Source organism: Pezoporus occidentalis, unplaced genomic scaffold (genome assembly GCF_034315485.1).
Source record: "Pezoporus occidentalis ecotype Australia unplaced genomic scaffold, CSIRO_AGI_Poc_V1 ctg59, whole genome shotgun sequence".
In the NCBI taxonomy this organism is placed as follows: domain Eukaryota; kingdom Metazoa; phylum Chordata; class Aves; order Psittaciformes; family Psittacidae; genus Pezoporus; species Pezoporus occidentalis.
In genome coordinates, this window is record NW_026915932.1 from 3,941,847 (window position 1) to 3,963,958 (window position 22,112).

Consider the following 22,112-nt stretch of genomic DNA (forward strand, 5'->3'; position numbering starts at 1 on the left):
AGCTTGTGGTCAGTAGGACACAGAAAAACTGTTTTTTTTTTTTCTTTTCCAACAAACTTTCTTGTATGGATAAGAAAGTAAAATGAGGGCAAATGTAGTAAATGAATATTCAGTTCAGCTTAATTTTTTTGTTGTTCAGGAAACCATTCTGCTCACGCTGCAGACTATATTAACCAATTACTTTTATTTTTTAATCAAGGAGATTGCTCTTGCATTTAAAAAGCATAAAATTGAGAAGCATTGCGATTAATGTGGCCCATGACGAGCTCTGGGATTTCGAGTCCATGTTGGCTTTCTGTAATACTTCGAACATTTGTCAGCTGATAACATAGCGCTTTCAGAGGCAGAGTAACAGCTTAAATGTTTTTCAGAATTATCTCTAGCAAGCTGAGACACAGGGAGAAGCTGAAGATAAAATCCTGGGATAGAAATTAAGTTCATTTCCTGTATGTTAATGTGAATTTGAAAAATGAGTGCATCCCATTTTCTAAACATTCATGTTAACGGTGCTGCCTGTTAGAGTTCGAGCATCTGTAGCTCTCTCTGGAAGCATTTTCCAAGAGTGACTTTTTGGTAAACAAAAAAACCCTACTATGAACATATTCTAAATATTTTCTCCAAATCATACATTTATTGGTGAGTACTCTATGAGCTAAAATGCCTTTGTAATTGAATCGGAAGCTAACAGTGTCACTTCTTAACTTCGACTTCCTGACTTAATGCCATGTAAACAGGCCTTCTGTGTTTGCCATGATTTCTGGTACAGGATACAGCTGTATTTGAAGTTCATCTCGAAAACAAACATAATAGTACATGACTTACTATTTGTTTTGCTAATTTAAATGAGATTCAGAGGTGAAAGTTTAAAAAATAATGGAGGTTACAAAGGCTGGTGTTACCTTTAAAGCTAATTTGCTTGTCCTTAACAGTGTATCTGTGCTTAGAAGGCAGACACAACGGTGTTTCCCAGAGCCCTTTAGTTGAGCAGATGTGTAACCATAATCTTAATTGTTTCTTTGCTCAGTGACTTAATGTGAATTGTGAGAGCTACTGGAATAGCCTGTTCTTGTCTTCTCTTGGGGTGCCAGGGAAGAGAACGTTGGTCTTGGTGTGCTATTTCTTCTCAGTTTAATTTGCCTACAGTTCCCTCTAACTGAGGGGCCGCATGTAGTTTATTTCTGAAAGTGCTTGCTGCCAACTAAGGATGGGAGTTGTATGTGCATCTGGTATGGGTCAGCACATGTTGGACTCCAATACTAAAAGCCAAACCAAAAGCTTATTTTGTGAAAATTAAATACAGAGGCCATTTAGCTAGTTCAACAGTTTAATGTTTACAGTATAAAGTAGGGTTGTGAAAAATGTGAACTAACAGATTAATACTTGTTAGATGTGGTTTGTTGGTTTGGGGTTTTTTGTTTTGAAGGGTGGGGGTGGGGATTTTGATGGTGGCTTGGTTTTTTGTTTGGATTTTTTTTGTTTGTTTGGGATATTTTTTTTCCACTGTCTTTCAGAGCAGTTGCTGGAAGTTGTGATTGCCCTGAAACCATCAGAACTGGAAACATTCAACTCCCTGTTTTCTTTTGTGTTGCAATGCTTTGTGCTTCCGAATAAATTTGCCTTTTTTTTCATATTACAGAACAACATCATGTTTGTTTTTCATTATGTCTTGTAGATTTTGGTGGCGCAACATATAATAATGAGCAGCGACCCTATGGGTTTTGGTTTCCACCTAACCAGCATTCAGAAGAGGAAATAAGAAGGCAAAGGCTTCGTAGGTTTGAGAGACGATGAAGTTGGCATGATGTAATTGCAAAGTGTTGATGTAATTGCAAAGTGCTCTTCAGAGTTACCAAATTGTGGATTAATTTGTAATCTGCAGATTCATTTGTAATCTTCCTTTTCTTTTTACTACTGTTTGCAAAACTGCAGAGGGTTTTGTGAGTTCAGGCTCAAAGTTGGAGCTTGCATAAAAAGTGTGAGGTAGGAAACAAAATGTGATCTTTGTCCGTCTCCATCATAATACACCTTAAATCTGCAAGAAAACTGTGGTTTTACCATGCTGTCTTCTTTTGTGTAACTTCAACCTTGGCTTTTTGACTGCTGGTATTCTCAGACAACACCTTTTCTTCATGCATAGCAGACACAAAAACATCAAATTTTCTATATAACTTTAAAACTATGCAATTTTTCCGTATGAACTTTTCTGTGTTTACGATGACCAACTGGTTTTGGGATTGGCATGTGTCACTTGAAAAGATTGCTTTGACAACAGCTGGATTATGTGATTTTATGCTTAAGCTTTTCATCAGTTTTCCAGACTGGCTGAAAATTAGCTGCAACTATCCTCACCCTGAGGAATTATTTAATACAACCTTTAATGTTGCAGTCTTCCTCAAAACGTGCCATTTTATATGGGGTCTGTACCTGATAAAACAGGGTTGTAACTACTTATGATTTCCTAAATTTCTTAATTATTTTTAATATTTAAGTAAAATAAAGCCTTTCTAAATATTTGCTTTAAATCAAAAAAAGCTTCCCTTTACAGAGTTGAAATAATTTCTTAGGAGTTTTATGGAAAGGGAAGTGTATATGCCAGGCAAAGAATATATTTATTTAGTAGCTTAGACTTTTTCAAAGCATCTATTTTCCTGAGTTAAGAAGGCTTGGAGATTGTATTTTGTCTATGTTCATGCAGCCTTAAAAATTTTATTTCTTTATATGTATGTCATTATGTCCAATAGCAGCACTAAGAGTCTGAAGACTTGTGGAAATCTTGTCTAAATAGGCTACCTTGAATTTGTCATTTTGTAAAAGGCTCTCTTTATTCAACTCTTGAGTAGTTGATAGGAAACCAGAGAGCTCAGCTGTCACTTTGGACAGACCCTCCCAACTGCTGCTTGTCACAGTGGCTGTCCTGCATGTGGCATATCTGCCTTCTCAGTAATGTTAACTAATGAACCGGAAGGCTTTCTGTTCTAGTATGAGTGTGAAAAATTGCTCTTGCCCAGTCATTTTATTCTCAGAAGGAAATTCTTCCTGAATTAGGGACACTCCTCCATAACTATTTTCAGTCCTGAAGATGTGTGATTGCACAAGAATTAGATTACTGACTTTTGGCGCAGACCTGTTGGAATTTCTTCATCAGCACTGATTGAGAGCATTAGGATGAGCAATATAATGGTTTCTTTTCAGGTACATGCCATCACCAACCTGTGCTTTATGGAGTTACAGTTTGAATGTAAATAAGTGCTGTATTTTTCATAAAGAAAAAATCCTGAAACCAAGTATTTTTACTATGCTCTATATTTAAAGAGTACACCTTCTTGTTCGTAACTAATGTCTGTAGAGGAAGCGTTTGTTTATTTAAAAATGCACAAGCGGTTCTCTCTCCTGTGTCATTCTCCTTTTTACCATTCTTTTTATATATGTATTGTGGATTTTTATGCCAAGAAGCAGCACAATATTGTTAAACTCTGTGGGTCGAGATTCTGAGAGCCAAAAGACACGGCTGTAGTGTGACTTTGGGTGTCTCATTCAGGTAGTGTAAGAACACTGTTAATACTATGCAAAGTGCTTTCTGGCATATTCTGAGACAGCTAATTTTTGTTCTGTTCTTGGGCTTGGTTGTTTTTGTATATATGCAATAGCCATAGGATAAACCAGCAGATACTTTTATAGTAGGGTAACTTTTCTAAAAATAAGTAATAAAAATCTCCATACAGTTTGCATATTTTTCTCAGTGGGTAATAATTCGACGCAAATGAGGAGGAAGCAGCATCGGTTCCTCAGACTAACCTTTTAATGCTGTGGTCAGAAGTTTCAGTGTAACTTACTGTGTCTGTTAAACTGTTATTTGTAATGATTTAAAACCTCTGGATGAGCCCTTAGTCAGTTGAAAAAACATATTCAAGTAAAATAAAAAAACTGATTACAGTTTTAATAGCACTTGTTTTTGTAAAGTGAGGCTAGAAATACTTGTCATTAAATATTCACAAAAATTGTTGGTATGAATAATTGTTCAGCTGGTTTGACTTTTTTCTATGTAAAATTGAAATAAATATTTTTTTACATTTAAAACTCTTTGGTTTTCATTATAGTAATTAATAAGGTGTATATTTTAAATGACAGAGCTGCTTCAGTACTGTTAGAAATGAAGACTTGTGATACTGAGGAGGCAGATTGATTATGTTGGGACTAATTTTACTTCTTTTGAACTGTGGAAGTATTGGGATTGGATTATTATTGGGTAACTTCTGGTACTTAGAGTATTTGGGAAGTTCCTGAACAGAATGATTCCTGCTTGTTGCAGGGGAGTTGGACTAGAAGACCTTTGAAAGTCCCTTCCTACTCAGACTATTTTATGATTCCTTAGTAGGATTTTTACCATTAAAACCCCCATCAGTTTAGTTTCAGAGCACTATGTATGGTAGATGCAAGTTGCAAATGAATTCCTAACATATGCTCTCCTGCACTTCATATCCCCAGGGACAAAAATTAAGGGCAGTGTATGTAGATAAGTATTCCACATTGTGTATTCTTTGAGGCCATTTAGTGCCTGACTAACCCTCCTTAAAATAAGGGTTATTTAAGGGAAAGTAGTTTTGTATAAAATATTTCAGCACCTGAAGTTTGATTCCTTTGTTGCGGGAGCTGTGGGTTCTTGTGATTTTTCCCGTACTTCCTCTAAACTCTGTGATCAGGTACTGTGTAAGGAATTCCACCCCCTTAATTAATCCTAATCAGCAGACTTGTTAACAGCCACATTCTTGAAATGTAATGGTTGAATGACCCATCATATCACTGCTAATAAATAGGGGTTTCTTGCAGTCCAGGATTAAGATGTGATGAAAGAAGAGTGTGTTTAACTCCTAAAATTCTCTTCCCTCTAAGAACGGGGAAATTGTGTATTCTTGTGTATGTATGTTTTTCTTTTTTCTTGGCAGTACCATTTCTCTTAAGGGGGATAAACTGCCATTTAAAATACTGAGAACAGCATTTGCACATGTTCCGCACCACAGTGGGAGAGCCTGTGCTAGGGGAGCGTAGGCAGAAAATGAGAGCCAAATCTGTTGTGCATCCTCAAATTGGCATCTTGGTGCTAGGGAGAAGGATAAAGGGAAAGAGCACATGGATTCTGCAGTTCCAGCCTCCTCTTAGAGAATTTCTGCCTGAAGCTTTGTTTTTGGTGGCTGCCTCTCAAACAAGGTTTCTCTACTTGCTTGGTGCAAATGAAACCTGGGATTTTCATGGTCCATTTTTTTAAGTTTGTTTTTCACATATGCCTTAAGAACACTTCAACTCCATTGTTATAAAGGGTGAGGGGAACGCCCAATTCAGAAAAGTTGTATTTTTTGGAGGGTGGTGGTTTTTGGTTGGTTTTTGGTTTGGTTTTTGGCTTTTTTTTTGTTGTTTTTTTTTTTAGTTCGGTTTTAGTTGCAAGTGAAAGGGAGAATTTAACTCTTGACATGCACAGCATCGGCTAGGTTGGAAAAGACCTTTAAGACCATAAAATATAACTTGTCCATACCACAGTATACAGGTAAGGAAAACGGAGCTTAAGTATTGGTTCATCAAATAAGTGATGTATATAAAGGTCTGTGGAATGATGATGTGGCTGGGCAGAGAAGGAAATTCTCTATTGAAACAGACCTTCCCAGGAGACCATTTTGATTGAGCTGATGCAAGTCCCAGTTTTGATAGCTCCAAAAGAGGAAAGAGAGTATACCTGATATATATTAAGGAGCTTAAATTGCAGATGATAAGAACAAAGCAGCTGTGAGCATTGTTAGTCCAAGGTAGTTAATCAAATAAAGGCAAAATGATTTGCCTTTTTTTCCTCTGTAGTAATTGCATGACTGGAAATGCTTGCAGGTCAAAAGTAACTTCCCTTGCGGCCTTTGATTATGATACCCATATATGCTAAGTGGATATACTCTTAAAATACAGAAAGAGCTGTTGAACCTTTAAACCTGCTGACCATGGAAGTTAATGGGTGTGCAGTGTCTGAAGCCTGCATGAGGAGTCTGAGTGAAATTTGAATCGGCAGCTGGAGAACCAGGTGAGGTGCAGCTGCCTCTTCTGTCGTTGTGATGTGACGGGAACCGGTGCTGCAGTTCATTTTCCTGTCTGATTCTGTGACTGCTGAATTGTAACAATTGTTGTTTAGCAGTGAACGACTGAATCACAATTCAACAGAACAGCTGGCTAACACATTTCTGGTTTTGTGCTGTGGTTTCCTGAAGGAGTGTGCAGACCTGAGGGCAGAATCATTTTGTGTGTTTGTTGTAACCCTCTAATTGCTTACTATGTATAAAAAAATAAATTGGTAATTTCTTCTTTGTTACCAGATTTCAGAGGGCAAGAAAATATTAACAATTCTCAGCTTTCAATTGTAGAACTGTTTCTAAAGGAATATCATGTTTTCTAAAGGTTCCAAGTCTTGTAATGAATGCTGATACCCATTTGTTCTTTCAGGAGCTGTGAAAATTGGGAGGTAGTTTGCCATGCAAATGTAATATGGCTTGGGTATTTTGTTTATATGATGTGCTCAGAATGGTAAAGCAATTGGATTAGTAAAGGAGAAGATGGGAGTACCCATGTGGTAGCAGTCTTCTGCTGCATGAGAACAGTGATAAGTTCATCTCTCTTGTCCACTGAGAAGAACGAATTGGCCTCATTAGCAGCAAAATGAATGCAAGGAAAGGAATTCTAAACATGTAGATAGTGGACTTTTCAAATAGGCTAGGGATAATCTGGAATTTCCTTCTTTAGTCGTTGGAGCAGGTTAAACATTATCTCTCTCTTCAGGGCAGTTGAGCAGGTAAAACAGTAAATGTTATTGCCTTAGTGCAGAATGTTGCATTACCTTAGGTCCTTCACCAAACTATTACTTACAGGGATCATTTAAGAGCTATTGGTGGGTGGACCACTTCTGTCAACCTGAATTTTCCTTGCCCGCAGAGCAAGTTAAAGAATGTCTTATAAATCTGCACAATATATCAGAAGCTGAGGCTTCTGACTGTATTAAAATACACATTATTCATTCCTTTTTCCCTGCTACATGTATCTACAGAACTGAAATCCAGAATGAGGAATACCATCTCTAGGTGAACTTCCAGTACCTTGTGGAACATCTGGATGAAGTGACTAGAAAACAGGTTGAACATGAATATGGGGCAGTATCTGTTTGAATGCTGATGGTCATTTTGTTTTTTTCCCCTTTAGGCTCATTTCCCAGCTGGTCAAGGTGGGCAGGATTTCGAGGGTTGTTTTTGTTGTTTGGTAGGTGGAAAATGCGGATTCTGGAACAAGAGCCAGTCACGAAAGAGATCTCCATCTTGATGAAGCAACTGCTTCACCTGCTGGAAAGTTGTCAGAGTTTTCAGAAACTTTTTATCATTGCAGGGTGAAGGCAGAGGGGCTGTGTCCTTGCCCGACTGCTGCTCCAGCTTTGGAGCAGTCCTTCTTCTTGCAAATGATTGTTCTCCATTACAGATCTTCCCTGTGGTCTTGAATGTTTTTTGTCTTTCTTGCTCAGAGGTTTCCAAAGCATGGAAAGCGTTAGAACAGAAGCCCTCATCTTTGCAATCTTCATGTATGGCATATGGAATTAAATGAAAAGCTATTGAAGGATTGCTTGCGAGACCTCAGAAGGCCAGGCACCAGGCTGGGGTGGCAATGGAAAGTGGTGTTATTTGCAGTGGTCACTGTGACACAACAATAAATAAAGTCCCCAGGTGAATGGGGTGAATTGTATTTCCCGAGTCTGCATTATGACAAAACCTAATGAATAGCTGAGGGCTGATGATGTGCTCTTGCATGCTGTCCCAGAGAGCTGCCCAGCCATTGCAGACTGGCAATCTCCAGCTGTGTACCAGGAGCAGAAGGCCTGATGCAGATCAAATTTAGGTTTTCCTCAATAGTGTGCCCCTAGACATTAGGGGTATCTCTTTCAAACAACAACTTGGGTTGATGGATAAAAGGTTTGTCTAATTTACTTTAAACACTGACAAAAACATGTATGGACTAGAAGAATTCTGTTGGTTTTGTCTGCTTTTGTACTTTTCTTTGTTTTTCTCTGGTGCTTATGAACCAGCCAAAGTAGGAAAGAACTGTTTGGTTAAGAGTTTACCTTGGAAGAATTCCTCGGTTTTGCTTAAACTTGTTGCACATAATAATGCAATTCTGGGAATGAGTCTTTAAGCAGCTTTCTGATCTGAGGAATCCAAGGTCTGGAGGAGGTAGGTACTCCATGGCAGAGCAGGCACATCCCTGAGGGGACTGGGGCCCTTGGAGGACCTGTGCCAGAGCAGGTACTCCCTCAAAAGGACTGCAGCCCATGGATGACCAGTGTCAGAGCACAGGAAAGGAGAAGGAAAGAGCAGCACAGAGAAACCCCTTTGTACCTGGCACACACCCACCCCACACCCCCTCCCACCCCACACCCTGCCATTTTGCTCCACCTCTAGCTGAAGGAACCTGTACCAATAACAAGGGGGCAGAGAGGAGCCTGGGGTGAAGCTGAGCCTGAGAAAGTGGGAGGAAAGGTCTTTTAAGGTTTGGCAACGTTTCCCAAAACCTGAATCAGTAATTAAATATTTATGCTAATTGGCAATAAATGAAATACCCTGAGTCGAGTCTCTTTAGCCCACACCAGCACTTGGTGATTTCCCTGTCTTTTGACCCATGAGTTTTCTTGCTTCTTTTCCTCCTGTTTCCTCTCCTGTCCTGCTTGGTGTGGAAGAAGCAGCTGGGTAAGTGCCTGGCTGCCAACCAGAGCCAGTGCTTCACAGCAAATCAGCAGCAACCAGCGACCTGATGTTGCCGATAGGAAGGCACATGACAACCAGGGGGAGCAGCAGGTCTGGCCCATGGCAGGTGCGCTTTTGTTGTAGGAAGTTGCAAGTTTGGTTTTGCTCACAAGCCCAGCTAAACACTTTATCTGTTTGGAGTTTACGCATCTTCTCTGTTAGCTCATACTGACAGGTGTTTTTAGCATGTGAATCATGGACTTCAAATCCAGAAACGCTGGAAACACAAATGAGTTTAAAGTACACTTTAAAAACACCATTTCTGTAATGCAGCACCATTGTGATAAAATGAGTGATACCTGTTGTCAGTTTTGCTTTTAGTATCACATGTTCTGTATACACCAAAAGATTAAATTTTCAAAAGATCCTTTCAGAATTGGGCCTGTGCATCTTTTGTCTTAGGAAGAACAGAAAATGAAGCTAAAATTGCCGCATTTCTTAGCAGCAGGCCAGGACCCAGGCTATGCAGTATGTTTCCTCCACTAGTTATCTTCCAGAAGTCCTGACGTGGAGGGATTTGAAGGAGAGAGAAGATTCTGATCCCCTGCCCTGAGGATTTGCCATGAGTCAGCCAAGCATCTTCCCTGCTTCCTAGCCACGTGAATGCCTCGGTTCGCTAGGGTGAGGGGTGAGCAAGCCTCCACATTGCAAATCACAGGTTCTGAATTTAATTCCAGAGCAGGTCACCTCAAATGGCTCTAATTCAAGTGACCTCCAAGTGCACCACCATAATTTTCTGTGTTGCTATTAATATCCTGCCTGCTGGTTAAGATAAAATTTACTTCTTTACTGGGCCTATGCAAGAGCTGAAGCTCTTGAACACAATAGTAAGGGTAATTTGGACTATAAGCACTAGCATAAGGCCATTGCCTTTAGGAGTGTTTTTATTCATGAATAATTTCAGCTATTCCTTTTCACACCTAATTTAATAATTAGGTTCCCTATGAATAATTTACCAATTGTTTTTCTGCTTATAGTCAGTGGAAAAATAATTGCAGAATGAGAGCATATGCTGCTTTATACTTTGGTCTGGTTGTATTAGGCAATTTATCTATAATTTCATTTGAATTAGTACAGTATTTCTGACAAATGCCTTACAGAGTGAGCTACGCATAAAATGGGAATTTACACACCTATTCAATATTTAACCTGTCACCGGTGGCTTAAAAATATATCTCCTATGCAATACGTACTTACAGAACCAAGTAAAATGGAACTGGCACAGGTGCAAAAATTCTGCATCAAAATAGTAGGAAAACATGACTGGTTTGCATGATATTTTTAAATAAAAGAACAAGATGGTAAAATGGCATGAAATGTCTTATTTAAGTTATTGGGTCTTTGTGTTGTTGACTCTCTCAGATGTCTTTAAGACATGTACTTGTTCAAGTTAAGTGAACACAAATCCAATTCAAAAATCTATTTTACTTGTTTTACTTGTCTTACTCCTTATTCCATCTTGTCTTCAACCTGTCAGAAGGAAGTAGCACCATCTGAATGTATTTACACTTGAATGGACTTACCTCTGACTGTTTTATTTTCCTGTGCCTGAGACTGGAATGTCTGTTTTTCCTGCTCTTTGAGTTTGTGTATCCAACTTTAAATTGGCTGATCAGCCTGTTGTAGTTGTGATGGCTTCAGAGGGAGTTTGCTTTGAATTAGGGCCCTTGGATGTGGATCTTAGTTTTCTTGAAAATCCTTTTGCTGGGGCACCTCTCTTAGTGAACACAAACTGGAAAGTGCTGGGAAACGTTTTATTCCATTCTATTAAAATGCAGCTCATTTAAGTAGTAAAAGGAGCATTTGTGGCCTTTCTGCACATAATGAATTCTCCATTTATCTGTGTTTTCAGTAGTTTCACCATGATTGAAATACACATTTAGCAGTTCTGGGTTTATAGCTGAATGAAGGAGGCATAAATGTTTTTTAATTTTTTTTCAAATGGTGATTAGTGCTTTGGCTTATAAACATTTTCATAATCAAAGCTTTATAAAATAAAAAGCATCTCCAGAGCTATGGTTCCATAAGTATCTTATAGGTGATGGTTCTTTTTTTGGTGGTGTATTACCAAAAAAAAAAAAATAATAAAAAAATGGACAAAACATAGTAGCTTCAAGTTCAGACAATTGACCTAACACTTCTTCTATTCATCACACAGGTAAGTTCACCTGTTTTATCACTGTGCTACTATTTCTTTTCAATTAGTTTTAATTGGGTTTGTATTGCTTGTTAGCCATGTTTCAGGCATACTTGGCATCTACTGATTTTTTTTCTCTGCTCTTGTCCTTCTTTAAGAGTTCCTGATAGGGGAGCTGATGCAAACTGCAATTCGGGTACCACAGTTGTTAACCAGAAACTGTATTCGTTAGCAAAAAATTGGCATGTTCCCCGCTGACCCTGGCATTCAATGAATGGTGCTGATCTGAAGTCTTCTAGGCAACTTCCAGGTGACATAAGGGACTGTCCACCACCCTGATCACCAGATCCAGTGTGCTGGGAAGAACAATGGAAGAACTTGATAACTGTGCACGAAAAATAGGTAAATTATGTTAATCTGTCTTTTTTTTCCTGACTTTATTTGCTTTTAACTGCACTGGTTTTGGTGATCTTAACTTGGAGTAAGCTTCCTTTGCTGGAGAAAAGTCTTAATTTGTTCTGTAATGAGTTAATCTCATAAGTCTAGAGCCAGCTTATTTATATTTTCTGGTACTTATCAAACTAAAGAAAAACCCGGTTGGTTCTAAATGATGCTGTTACCTAAATTATTGGAAATGTGACTAGGTAATGGCACTCAAAAGACCTGGACCTCTAATTCTGAAAAGTGTGTCTTAGCACATGAAAATCCCGTTACTTATTAAAGACAAGCAAGCAAAATCTTTGTGATGTTAAGAAGTGTGTAGTTTAAGGCTGTGACTTTAGTATATATAGCTATAGCCAGGTTCTGCAATTTGGAGCTAACCCTCATCTTGTTTCTTTTTATGAATTTTCTTCTTTAATGTTTGCTAGCCATTGGATAGTTTACTTTCCAGACCTGAAAATCTTTGACTCTTTAGAGCACAAAAGATATATGAAAGATACCTATATATGTGATCATGTGCCCAAGCTCTTACCATCAAAAAGGAATATCCTATCCAAAGACTCCTCCAGTTCCGTGGGCAGGGAGGAATTGACTGATCTTGGCTGTGAACTGCTACTGCTTGGGCTGGAGCCTCACATACAGCACATCTGCTTATATATGGCTGTATTTCTTCTTCAGAGAGTGGTGTCATTGGTAAAGGAGCAGCACTCGACAACCAGTAAGACTTGTCATTTCGACTGGCATAGTAACAAACTTGGTTGATATTACAGTAAGCAAATGGCATGGTATTAAACAAAGGAAGACAAGATCCTGCCAGACCTGAAAAAAATAACAAATGATGAAAATTACTCCCCTTCTTTCTAGGTAAGTTGAGAATAGTATCCTGGCCAATGTTGCTGCAAAACTCTGTACCTTAACTGGAGTTATGTAATTCACAGATCTTAAACTTCCCCAGACCTTTACCAAAATGGCCAGTTACAGTGAAAACAAACCTTTTTTTTACCATTAAGTATCTTCCTTTGACCAATCATATTTGTCACAATCCAGTATTTAAACATGACGCAGTTTGTCAGCATGGGAAACTGTTATGATAGCAAATTTCTCAGCTGTGCCAATGCTGAAAATTAAATGAGGCAAGAGGTGGCGGCTTGTTTAAGAGGAGATTGGCTGTTTACAGACTTATCAGGAGCAGTGAGAAACCAAATGCCAGTGCTGATAAAAAGAAAAAGTTTGTACAGAGCGACAAGCTGTCGGTACCGGTACACTAAGCGGAAATCTTGGCAGCTGTTCTACTGCCTTCCAGAAAGGTTTCAGAGGCTCTCAAAGTGCAAGAAAAGGATTGAGGGATTTTGCAGAGCCAGTCCTGCAAAATGTGCATCAGGCAGACAACAGTGGGAATTAAGAAGTGACTGGTGCATACTTCACAGGTGAAGTTCTTCCAGAACTGAATTTAGAACAGCTTCACAATGACCTATTTAGTTAACAATAATAAGCATTGCGTATATGTTCTGCCTTGAACTTTATGTGTGATATATAATTTCTGTAATGCCCCTAAACCTTAATGCCCTGTGACATTTCTATACAGAAGCCAGTTTTGTTTATCACTGATAATATTCTGTTCCAGTACTAATAAAGGATCTGGAGTAGCTTAGGTAAGGAAAATGCCTACAAAAGAACATACAGGTCACAGGAAACAAGGACCTTATTTTCTTTGAATTTTATTTTCACTGGCAGGAGAGCCAGCTGGTAACAGAACAGCTTATAACAGCATTCCGTTACCAGCTGGCTCTCTTGGGGAATGCCAAACACACAGCAGTGAAAACATTCCAAAACAACGCTGCTGTGCTAAAAATATCTCTTTTTATTGCTCCTTTAAACACTTTTTTTTTTTCCAGTTTATTAGGTCCTTGGCCTTTCCTCCTAGGAGACATCTCTGCCTCCTGTATAGCAAGGCAACAAGAATGTAGGGTGTTTCTTTTGTCCAAGTTGATGCCAATCCATTTCTCAGGCTGCCAGTCAAGCAGCTTAGACAGCTAGTTTTGGTCAGAATTGTAGAAGACTTAAGTCACCAAAAGGAGCTGTGTTTTGGGAGAAATTTGGCTCTTTTACAAAAAAACACTAGCTTTTGACTTTTAAAAGCACACAGTTCTGCTGTACCCATGCTTTATAATTTTATTTGTAAAGCATACTTATACTATCCAGTTGTAACCACCTAACTTAACCAGCTCTTTTTCTCAGGCTGTCTCTAAAGTAAAAAGGAGCAGATCCTCCAGGGAGTTATTTCAGAGTGGCCAAATGTGATTCCTTATCTAGGAAAATTTCTCCATTGCGTTTAAAGACAGGCCAAAATGACTAGCAGGACAAGTGAAATAAACTGCTCATCTCTCAGTAATTTTAATCCAAATTACTTAAAGGTAGAAATATTATAATTTTTTTTATTCAACTCTATTAACAGCAGAAACCCATTTAAATGGGTCATGTAAGAGGGCAGCATAACCAAGTTCATTATAATCAGTGTAAATTAGCTTTAACTCTGTAGAAAATAAGTAATTGATGATTCTATAGTGTACATCATTTGACTTGCCCTTCACCATATAGATCACTCCATATTCGATCTTAACTAGGGAGAAATTATGTGCTACAATACATACCAAGATCTTGATTATGAGCTTTCTCTTGTCCTTCCAGGTACAGCAGACTATAGCCAGTCCATAATTTTGGCATCCCGTGCGGACAGAGTGGTTCTTTGTCTGATTGACTGTGAAGGACAAGCAAGAATCCACTTGCAGATCTAATATGGGGGCCTGGTGGTCCTGGGATACCAGTCTGGCCAGGTGGACCTTACACATAGGAGAAAGGGTAGAAGAAATTTACTTGTATGAACACAGCTGGTGAATTTTTGCTGTATTTAATTATTCAGTAAGGGGTTCATGACAGAAGATAATACAACTTCATAGGTTGTCATGGGCAATAAAGACACCAGTAGACTGGTGTTATCCTCCTTATGGAAGAGACATGACCAAGATTGCCACTGGTGGCTTGACAGTAACCTTTTCTATTGTGCTTCTATCCTGTGCTAAGAAATGAACTGAGGTGGGTAATGATTTCCCCGACTTACTAGGATGATTTGTTTGAACTGAATTTAAATCCCTGCAGTAGCAGTCAATGCCCTTTCTTCACATATGTATTAAACCATTCATTTATTAAACAGCAGTCATAGTTAAAATACAATTTTAGTTACTCACAGGCAGTTTCACCATTAGCCATGACTCAAATGCATACCTGTTGATATATGGTGTGTAAGCATGTGTGGTTAATTGCCTTTCTGGTTAATAATGGATGTTGAGATAAATTCTCTTCCAATAAGTCTTTATACGTGTTATGAAATCATTCACAGAAGTCACTATCAGTGCTTGAACTGAGAGCGGGAAAGAAGGGTCATGATATCTCAGGCTAGTGGTGGATATATTCATGTATGAACTGGGGGAAACTTAGTCTCCACATCATCTCACGCATCTCTCCCCCAAAAGTCATATTCCATTCTTACCTCGTGGCCCAGCGTATCCTTGCTGTCCTATATGTCCTTGGTCACCTGGTGGTCCAGGTACCCCAGGTAAGCCATCCTGACCTGGCAGGCCACATGACCCTTCTTCACCTTTTTGTCCTGCATAGATACAAAATACACAATTTCCATTCATGTGGCTGCATTTAAAGGTTATACATTGTCCAAACATACAGAGCATGCAAAGGGCCAGCCAGCAGAACTGACACCACCAAGAAACGATGCTTCAGGATAAAGTGGTGCAGAACTGCTTTCTGCTGGGAATTCTCTTTACAATATTTTCACCTTGTGATGAAAGCTGAGGAGTAGCTCAGAGGCATGACTTTAGTAACAGTAATTGCTGATAAGGTTTTATGCCCTCTCTACAGAGCTTGTGTGATTTACGGCTGACATCAAAGTACTAACAAACATTATCGTGACAAACCTTTTGCAGAAGATACACAGTACAGTATGGCATTGGTATCTGTACCATGTAATGAGTTATAACTCATCCTGTGGCAGGCCTTCATCTTTTCGGACACAATTTAGCAAAGTCTTTAAACAGGTACTGAACTTCCTGTGAAGTAACGCATGTATTACAGTACTTACAGAATAGAAAGGGACTGCAGAGTTGGATTACATCCAGTTGGGAAGGGTAAAGACTTTTAGGCTCCTGATGGCCTTACTTTTTTATATTTCTTATATATACATGCATTTTTTATGCATTGGCAAATAAGAAGGTGTGGCCACAATAGTAGAAGATGAGCATCATATGCAGGGTACAGATAGTGATGATCCTGTTCACAGGCTACTTTAAACAAGCTGAATTGAACAGTTACACTTGTCAGGTATTACTGCACGCAGGAGTGGTTTTCCTCTTTTGGTAAGACAGAGTTTTCACCACAGTTGTTTCTCATGAGCGGAGTGTTTCATTCTTTGCAAAGTTTGCAATTTAACCTGCAGACTGAGTTGTCTCACAGTATTCAAACTTCCCCCACATTACATTTTACTAGATTCATTAAGAAAATCTAAACCAGTCAAAACAATTTAACAGCTTCTCAATGTTGGTCGCGTAGGTATTTCACTAAAGCTCACGTACTCTCAAGTTCTGGTAATACACATTGCTTTTGCAAGTAAAACCTCCAGTTTGCTTTCTAAGCCAGGAGAAAATTTGAATACTGGTATCTTAATGAAACAAAAAATATTACTAGGTGTTTTTTTCATAAATCCAGTGCAAGTATCTATCATTGTATCACCTGGTTTTATAGAAACTGGTTTTATTATATATATATATAAAATTAAATTATATAAATTATATACATATATATAAAAGAAAAACAACAATTCAACCCCAGAAATACCTTATAATTGGCAAATAAATTAAGATATGTAAAACCAGATATTTCACTGAAACTGAACTCTTTCTTAACAGTGCCTGATACTGTTTCCCTTCCTGGCCTAGGAAAAGGGAATGCAGTGCAGACAGGCTCAAGCATCCTGATTCAGCTATATTGATCCATCATCATCAGCATTAATGAGCCCACTACATTCTTATAAGCGTTTAAGGGGAAGAGAGAGGGTAAAACATAGAGAAGCAATGCTGACATTTCTGATATTTTTCAATTTGTTGTCTAAATGGCTAACACAAACATGCAAGCTTTCAAAATGAAAGCTTACCTTGAGGTCCAGGATGTCCTATAGGCCCTGGTAATCCCGCAGAGCCGTCATCTCCTCTTTGCCCTGCTTCCCCAGGAGGCCCTGGGATTGTAGGGCACGAATCATCTGTTTTTCCTGGTTCACCAGGGTCACCTTGAATGTATGACAGGAAAGTGAATTAGACAGAAGACTGGTTAATAGCTCCCACATGAAAAAAACCAACATAACTGTTAGCTGATTTTGCTATTTGAGTGTATGCTTCAAGTATTTAAAAATCTTAAATTATTAAGTCTCACTGCTTTTAATTTTCCTCTTTTAGCACAGCATTTAACAGCATGGAAAGTATATGCTAGCAAGTACATGTTAGTAAGTACATGCTAGCTGATATGTTTCAAATATTTGGTGTACAGTTTCTGCCTTAATGTCCTACAAACTGATTTGTGTTAAAGCCTAAAGTCTATACCTAACTTCTGTACAAACACCTTAGCACAGTTTTTTATGGTACTTTGCCTATTATGTGGCTGCAAAGCCATCGATAATAAGCAGGCCAAAGCAGCTAACCCACAATATCCATTTGAAATAATTATAATAATAAAAAATAATGGCCACATTTTATGTATTGAAAGTTACTGGGAGCTATTGGCTATTTGCATTTTGGAACAAAAGCAGAATCAGATCAATTTAGTCAGAATAAGAGTTCGGTGTTTGTAGTAATCCAGTGTTACAGTTTAAGTGTTTGCTAAATTTCTGGTTAGAAAGCATCTTGTGTGACAACCAAGCACCAAAAAGATAACTAGAAACAAGTGTGTTTTACTAGTCTAACTGACATCACAGCTGAGAATTCTCAATGTAGCACTATCATGACATTGATCTACCTTTAAGTGCTAGCTATTTATGTGAAAAAATCTATTAGAGCTATGTTTTTCTCACAGTACCTTCTGTTTCTAGTAGCTAAGCCAAGAATACCTTCTAATAAGAGTAGAATGTATCTATACAGAAGGAAGCCCACATGAAAAAAAAAATCAATAGTCATGAACTTACCTGTGAAACCTGAAAGATTGGAAAAATGGAAAGCAGATTGCGGCCATCGTAGTGCAGGCGGAAACAAGTTTCAGACATGTAAATTAAAGAATGGAATGAGAACTGGAATCACTTACATGGTGTGACATTAGAAACGTAATTCAGAAATTTTTATACAACTCACATGAGAAATCAATTAAGTTGGAGTTTTTTCTGAGATTGTGTTAATTTGATGCAAGTGAACATTAGTAAGATTATGCATGAATAGAAAGAGAATGGTTACAACTGAGTGAAAATGAACAACAAGTTCATAAATACCTGTGGGACCTCTGGGACCAGGTTTTCCTTGAAGACCTTCATCTCCTGGTTGTCCTGTAGCACCAGGTGGACCTTGTGGGCCATGGCTTCCCATAGGGCCTGGAAAGGAAACAGTTGTGCAGTTACATGTGGCTACATCACAAGAGGGTGAACACATTAATAAGAGAAAGTCTGGCTGCTTGAGTAACAAAAATCAGTTGGGACAGCTCAACTCTGTTCTCTCCCAGAAAGAAGTGCACATTTCCCTCTTTACTTTGTAGTCTTTAACTGAATTAAAATCTATGACTTTTAGTTTTTTAGAGGTGAGAAGGGTTTGGTATAGATAGGACTTCTCTACAGCGTGTGGAAGAAGCAGAGTATCTAGATCTCTGTTTTCAAACTAAAAGAATCGGTTGAAAGCCTAAAGCTAATGTGGGGCAGATGTGAGACTCTGTTAGTTCAAACACATCTGCGTCATCCATACCTCTCCATACCTCAATACCTCTGCAGAGAGGTCAAGGTTTGCTTTATCTGGCAGACTCAAAAGTTTTACTGCCTCATCCTCAGGTTGGTTGGGGAGTCTTCCAACAAGTTGTTGAAGCACTACATGTGAATCTGAGTTTACACTGATCTTCCTTGTTTTACTCGTAGGTAACAGGGCAGAGCAATGAATGTCCAGCCTACCCCTAATGTCTGGCTCAGTCTACAATGGCAGTCCCCTGTGTGTGAAGCTCAGTTGCATAGGGCTGGGCATATATGCAGATGTTAGTTAAAAATGTCTGAGATAATACCTTTTAGGCCTTCTCTTCCTTCGTTCCCTGGAGGACCTCTGGCTCCCTGTCGCCCTCGCTGCCCAGGATTACCGGGTGCCCCTCGATGACCGGTATCACCTGGATCTCCCCGCACAAAGATAGTCTCTCCAGGAGGACCAGGATTCCCAGGATGACCTATGGGAAAAGAGCTCTATTTTTAATATATGAACAAAGCACAAACTTCTAAAAGAGACATATTCCATTGTTTGGTGGTTTGTTGTTTTTTTTTTTTACCTTCCCTCTGGGATTTAGGAAAGCCCTTGCATGTGTTTTTGGCAATACTACCATTAGCCTTTGTCTAAGGCATTGTAAGGAAGACAATAATAGAATAGCTCCCCAAATTATGTAGAGTCTGTGCAAGCAAAAGGCAGCAAGTTAGTTACATACATTGACACACTGTTTCTCTATATTTATTACAGTGTTGGTTACCCTTCTAATCTCCCTTCCCTGTTTCACAATAGGAAGTAAGTCTCTGTACTGGGTAAGGAAGGGTTCAGATAATGCTTAATGTAAGGGGTCAGAACAGTTTGAAAGGGCTCCATTTGAGGAATGGATAGGAATTGACAACCCCTACTTGTAACAGAAGTGCAGTCTACATAAATGCTTACAAAAGAATGTCCAGCCTTAACTTTCCCAGGGCTGGATTTAAATTGGAAAGCTTTTTCCAAGTTTACCAACAAAGGCATGCTCTGGATAATGTGTTTTATCCTTCTTGCCTAGGATGAGGAGCCAGTCATCTTATTCCTGTTTGCTTTGGTGGAAACTGCAGTATGTTGTAGCAACATGACTTGTACAGAATTACTTTATAGGCCGAAAAATGGAATCTGGAGATCCGTGGTTTATCCTTTCTCTGGTGTTCACTTCTCTGTGTATTCATGGAAGTATTGATTGGTTTCTTTGTTCCCTATGCACTTTTATATGTTGTTCCACAGACAGCAACCCGGTGACTTCCAGTAGCCTCAGTGGCTTTTTACGTGATTGAATTTGGTATTTTTAGTTTTAATACCTCTGATGCCATCTAAACCAGGTGGTCCCTGATCACCTGGAGGACCAGGAGAAGCACTATCAGGAGATCTTCCCATAGGTCCAGTGGGTCCAACAGGTCCTCTTCTACCTAAAGGAAGTAAGTTAGTAACTAGAAAAATGCTGATATGTCACAGAGGTAATGTATGCTTTCACTTGTACACCAAATATACCAGTGATTAGGCTAATGAAGATGCTTTTTCTACAAAAAAAAAAAGAAAAAAAAAAGAAAAAAACAAATCTTATGCTTCCATTTACTCTCTAGTGAGTTCTCCCTAATTTGTCAAAGCTGAAAACCATATACCATAGGAGGCCTTGCCCATCCTATGTCAAGCAGTGTTAATACATCTTAGAGATGTTAATACATCTCTTCTTTTCTTCAACAGCACCACTCTGTTGACTTTCCCAGTTCATGATTTAGTAACTGAATTAAGAAATATGACAGTGTCTTCATCTTACAATAATTCACCTCACCACTGTTTTTCTTCTATGTGTTATGTAACACTGTGGCAAGGTTTGGTAGAGTAAAGCTGTCCTGGGTTCAGCAGTAGCAGTCATTTTTCTCCTTCTTAGTAGCTGGTGCAGAGCTGTGTTTTGACTTTCAGCCTGGGAACACAGCTGATAACACTAAAATGTTTGGTCTGGCCCAGGACATTGTGTGTTTCATACTCTGCCAGGGAGGAGGGAAAGCCGGGAGGAAGCAGAGACAGGACACCTGACTCAAATTGACCAAAGAGGTATTCCATACCACAGCACGTCATGCCCAGGATATAACTGGGAGTTACCTGGAAGGGCTAGTACACTGTGGGGTTGGACTAGGTATTGGACGGTGCTTGGTCAGGTGGGGGGGGTGAGTTATCAGTCGGCAGATGATGAGGTGTTGTATTCTCTTCCCTTGTTATTTCCTTTATCATTATTATTATTGGTGGTAGCAGTAGTGATTTGTGTTATACCTTAGTTACTAAACTGTTCTTATCTCAGCCCGTGGGAGTTGCATTCTTTTCAATTCTCCTCCTCATCCCTCCGGGAGTAGGGGGAGGGCAAAAAGGGGGGCAGGGAGTGAGAGAGCGACTGCGTGATTTGTGGCTGACTGTGTTTAAACTACAACAAAAGCCAATGTCATAGAAGCTAATCACAGTATTGCTGAGGCTCGAATGAGCCTCTGGAGTCATTCTAGTCAGTCTCCTCAAAGCAGGGTCATCTACAGCAGGTTGCCTAGGAGTCTGTCCAGCTGGACTTTGAGTATCTCCAAGGACAGACACTTCATAACTTGTCTGTATTTAATTACCCTGACAGGGAAAACCAAACTTTTCCCTATATTTAAACAGCATTACATCTATGTTAGTTTGTGCTCATTGCTTCTTGTCCTGTCACTGGAAAGCACTATGAAGAATCAGTCTCCATGTCTTTCCCATCAGGTACTTAAAACCTTGATAAAGTCTCCCCTGAGCTGCCTTGTGGAGGCTAAGCAATTCCCACTCCCTCAGCCTCTCTCCGTATGACAGATGCTCCAATCTCTTAACTTTCCTAGTGACCTTTCTTCAAACACTTGATTTTTGCTACTTCTATGCAATTTCTATATCGCCTAGGCTCTTAAAGAACCACAGCAATCTTGTGATACAGTTCCATCTTGAATTTGCATCAGAATAGTTGATAGATGTACTATATTTCTGTGTCTACCAGATCTCTTGCACTTTCTTTCTTCAGAAATGTCTTCCCAAGAGGCAACCCCACCTAGCAGCTCCCTGAGTCTGTCCAAGTCATCATTTTCTATTACATAATAAACAACAAATACTGGGGTCTTTGTACCTACTCCGGAAACATCAGCATTTTATTACAACAGAAATGTTTTCAGGGAGAGAATCTCCTATGTATGTATTAATGCTCATACTAACCAAGGGAAGAGCCTATATGAGCTTCATTTCAACTCTGCAGGGCACCACTAAGAAGAAAACCCTTTCTTACCTGGGAATCCTGGGAATCCTCTTTCTCCAGGAGGGCCTGGAATAGAAATACCAGGCCATCCAGGTTCACCTCTCTGTCCTTTTGGTCCAAATTCTCCTGAGTATCCTGGAGGCCCTGTTTCACTTTGACCTTTATAGGAAAACAATTATGTACATAAATCTTACAGTGAGTACAAATACAGATGTGCAGAATAAAAACACTAGCTGCAGATGTTCTTCCTTGTAGGGGTTGCCTAGTGCTATTTTTCTGGTTCTCTCTTGAAAGTTGGATATAGTTTTATTGAATCTGGCCCCAATTCATCTCTTTCAAAGAAAGGAATCTCTTCACTTTAATGCTCTTCTTCAGGGATTATTTTACATGGTGTCATTATTGTTTGTAACTTGACATGTAAACTGACTGGATTTCCTATC

At 39.1% G+C, this 22,112-nt stretch overlaps 2 protein-coding genes across 4 annotated transcripts in view; one reads left to right on the forward strand and one right to left on the reverse strand.

The window, feature by feature from the left end:
* Positions 1 to 4,080, forward strand: part of RHBDD1 (rhomboid domain containing 1) — a 46,225-nt gene extending 42,145 nt beyond the window's left edge. For both annotated transcript variants that reach the window (XM_062638908.1, XM_062638905.1), the window contains one exon: positions 1,673 to 4,080. In XM_062638908.1, the coding sequence (XP_062494892.1) occupies positions 1,673 to 1,791 (119 nt within the window). In that variant the 3' untranslated portion in view covers positions 1,792 to 4,080. The remainder of the gene's footprint in view (positions 1 to 1,672) is intronic.
* A 6,140-nt stretch (positions 4,081 to 10,220) lies between these two features.
* COL4A4 (collagen type IV alpha 4 chain) overlaps positions 10,221 to 22,112 on the reverse strand; it is a 68,116-nt gene continuing 56,224 nt past the window's right edge. For both annotated transcript variants that reach the window (XM_062638911.1, XM_062638910.1), the window contains 9 exons: positions 21,703 to 21,831; positions 19,721 to 19,828; positions 18,694 to 18,849; positions 17,924 to 18,022; positions 16,607 to 16,738; positions 14,936 to 15,052; positions 14,040 to 14,228; positions 11,921 to 12,207; positions 10,221 to 11,303 (listed from right to left, as the gene is read on the reverse strand). In XM_062638911.1, coding sequence (XP_062494895.1) covers positions 11,040 to 11,303; positions 11,921 to 12,207; positions 14,040 to 14,228; positions 14,936 to 15,052; positions 16,607 to 16,738; positions 17,924 to 18,022; positions 18,694 to 18,849; positions 19,721 to 19,828; positions 21,703 to 21,831 — 1,481 coding nt within the window. In that variant the 3' untranslated portion in view covers positions 10,221 to 11,039. The remainder of the gene's footprint in view (positions 11,304 to 11,920; positions 12,208 to 14,039; positions 14,229 to 14,935; positions 15,053 to 16,606; positions 16,739 to 17,923; positions 18,023 to 18,693; positions 18,850 to 19,720; positions 19,829 to 21,702; positions 21,832 to 22,112) is intronic.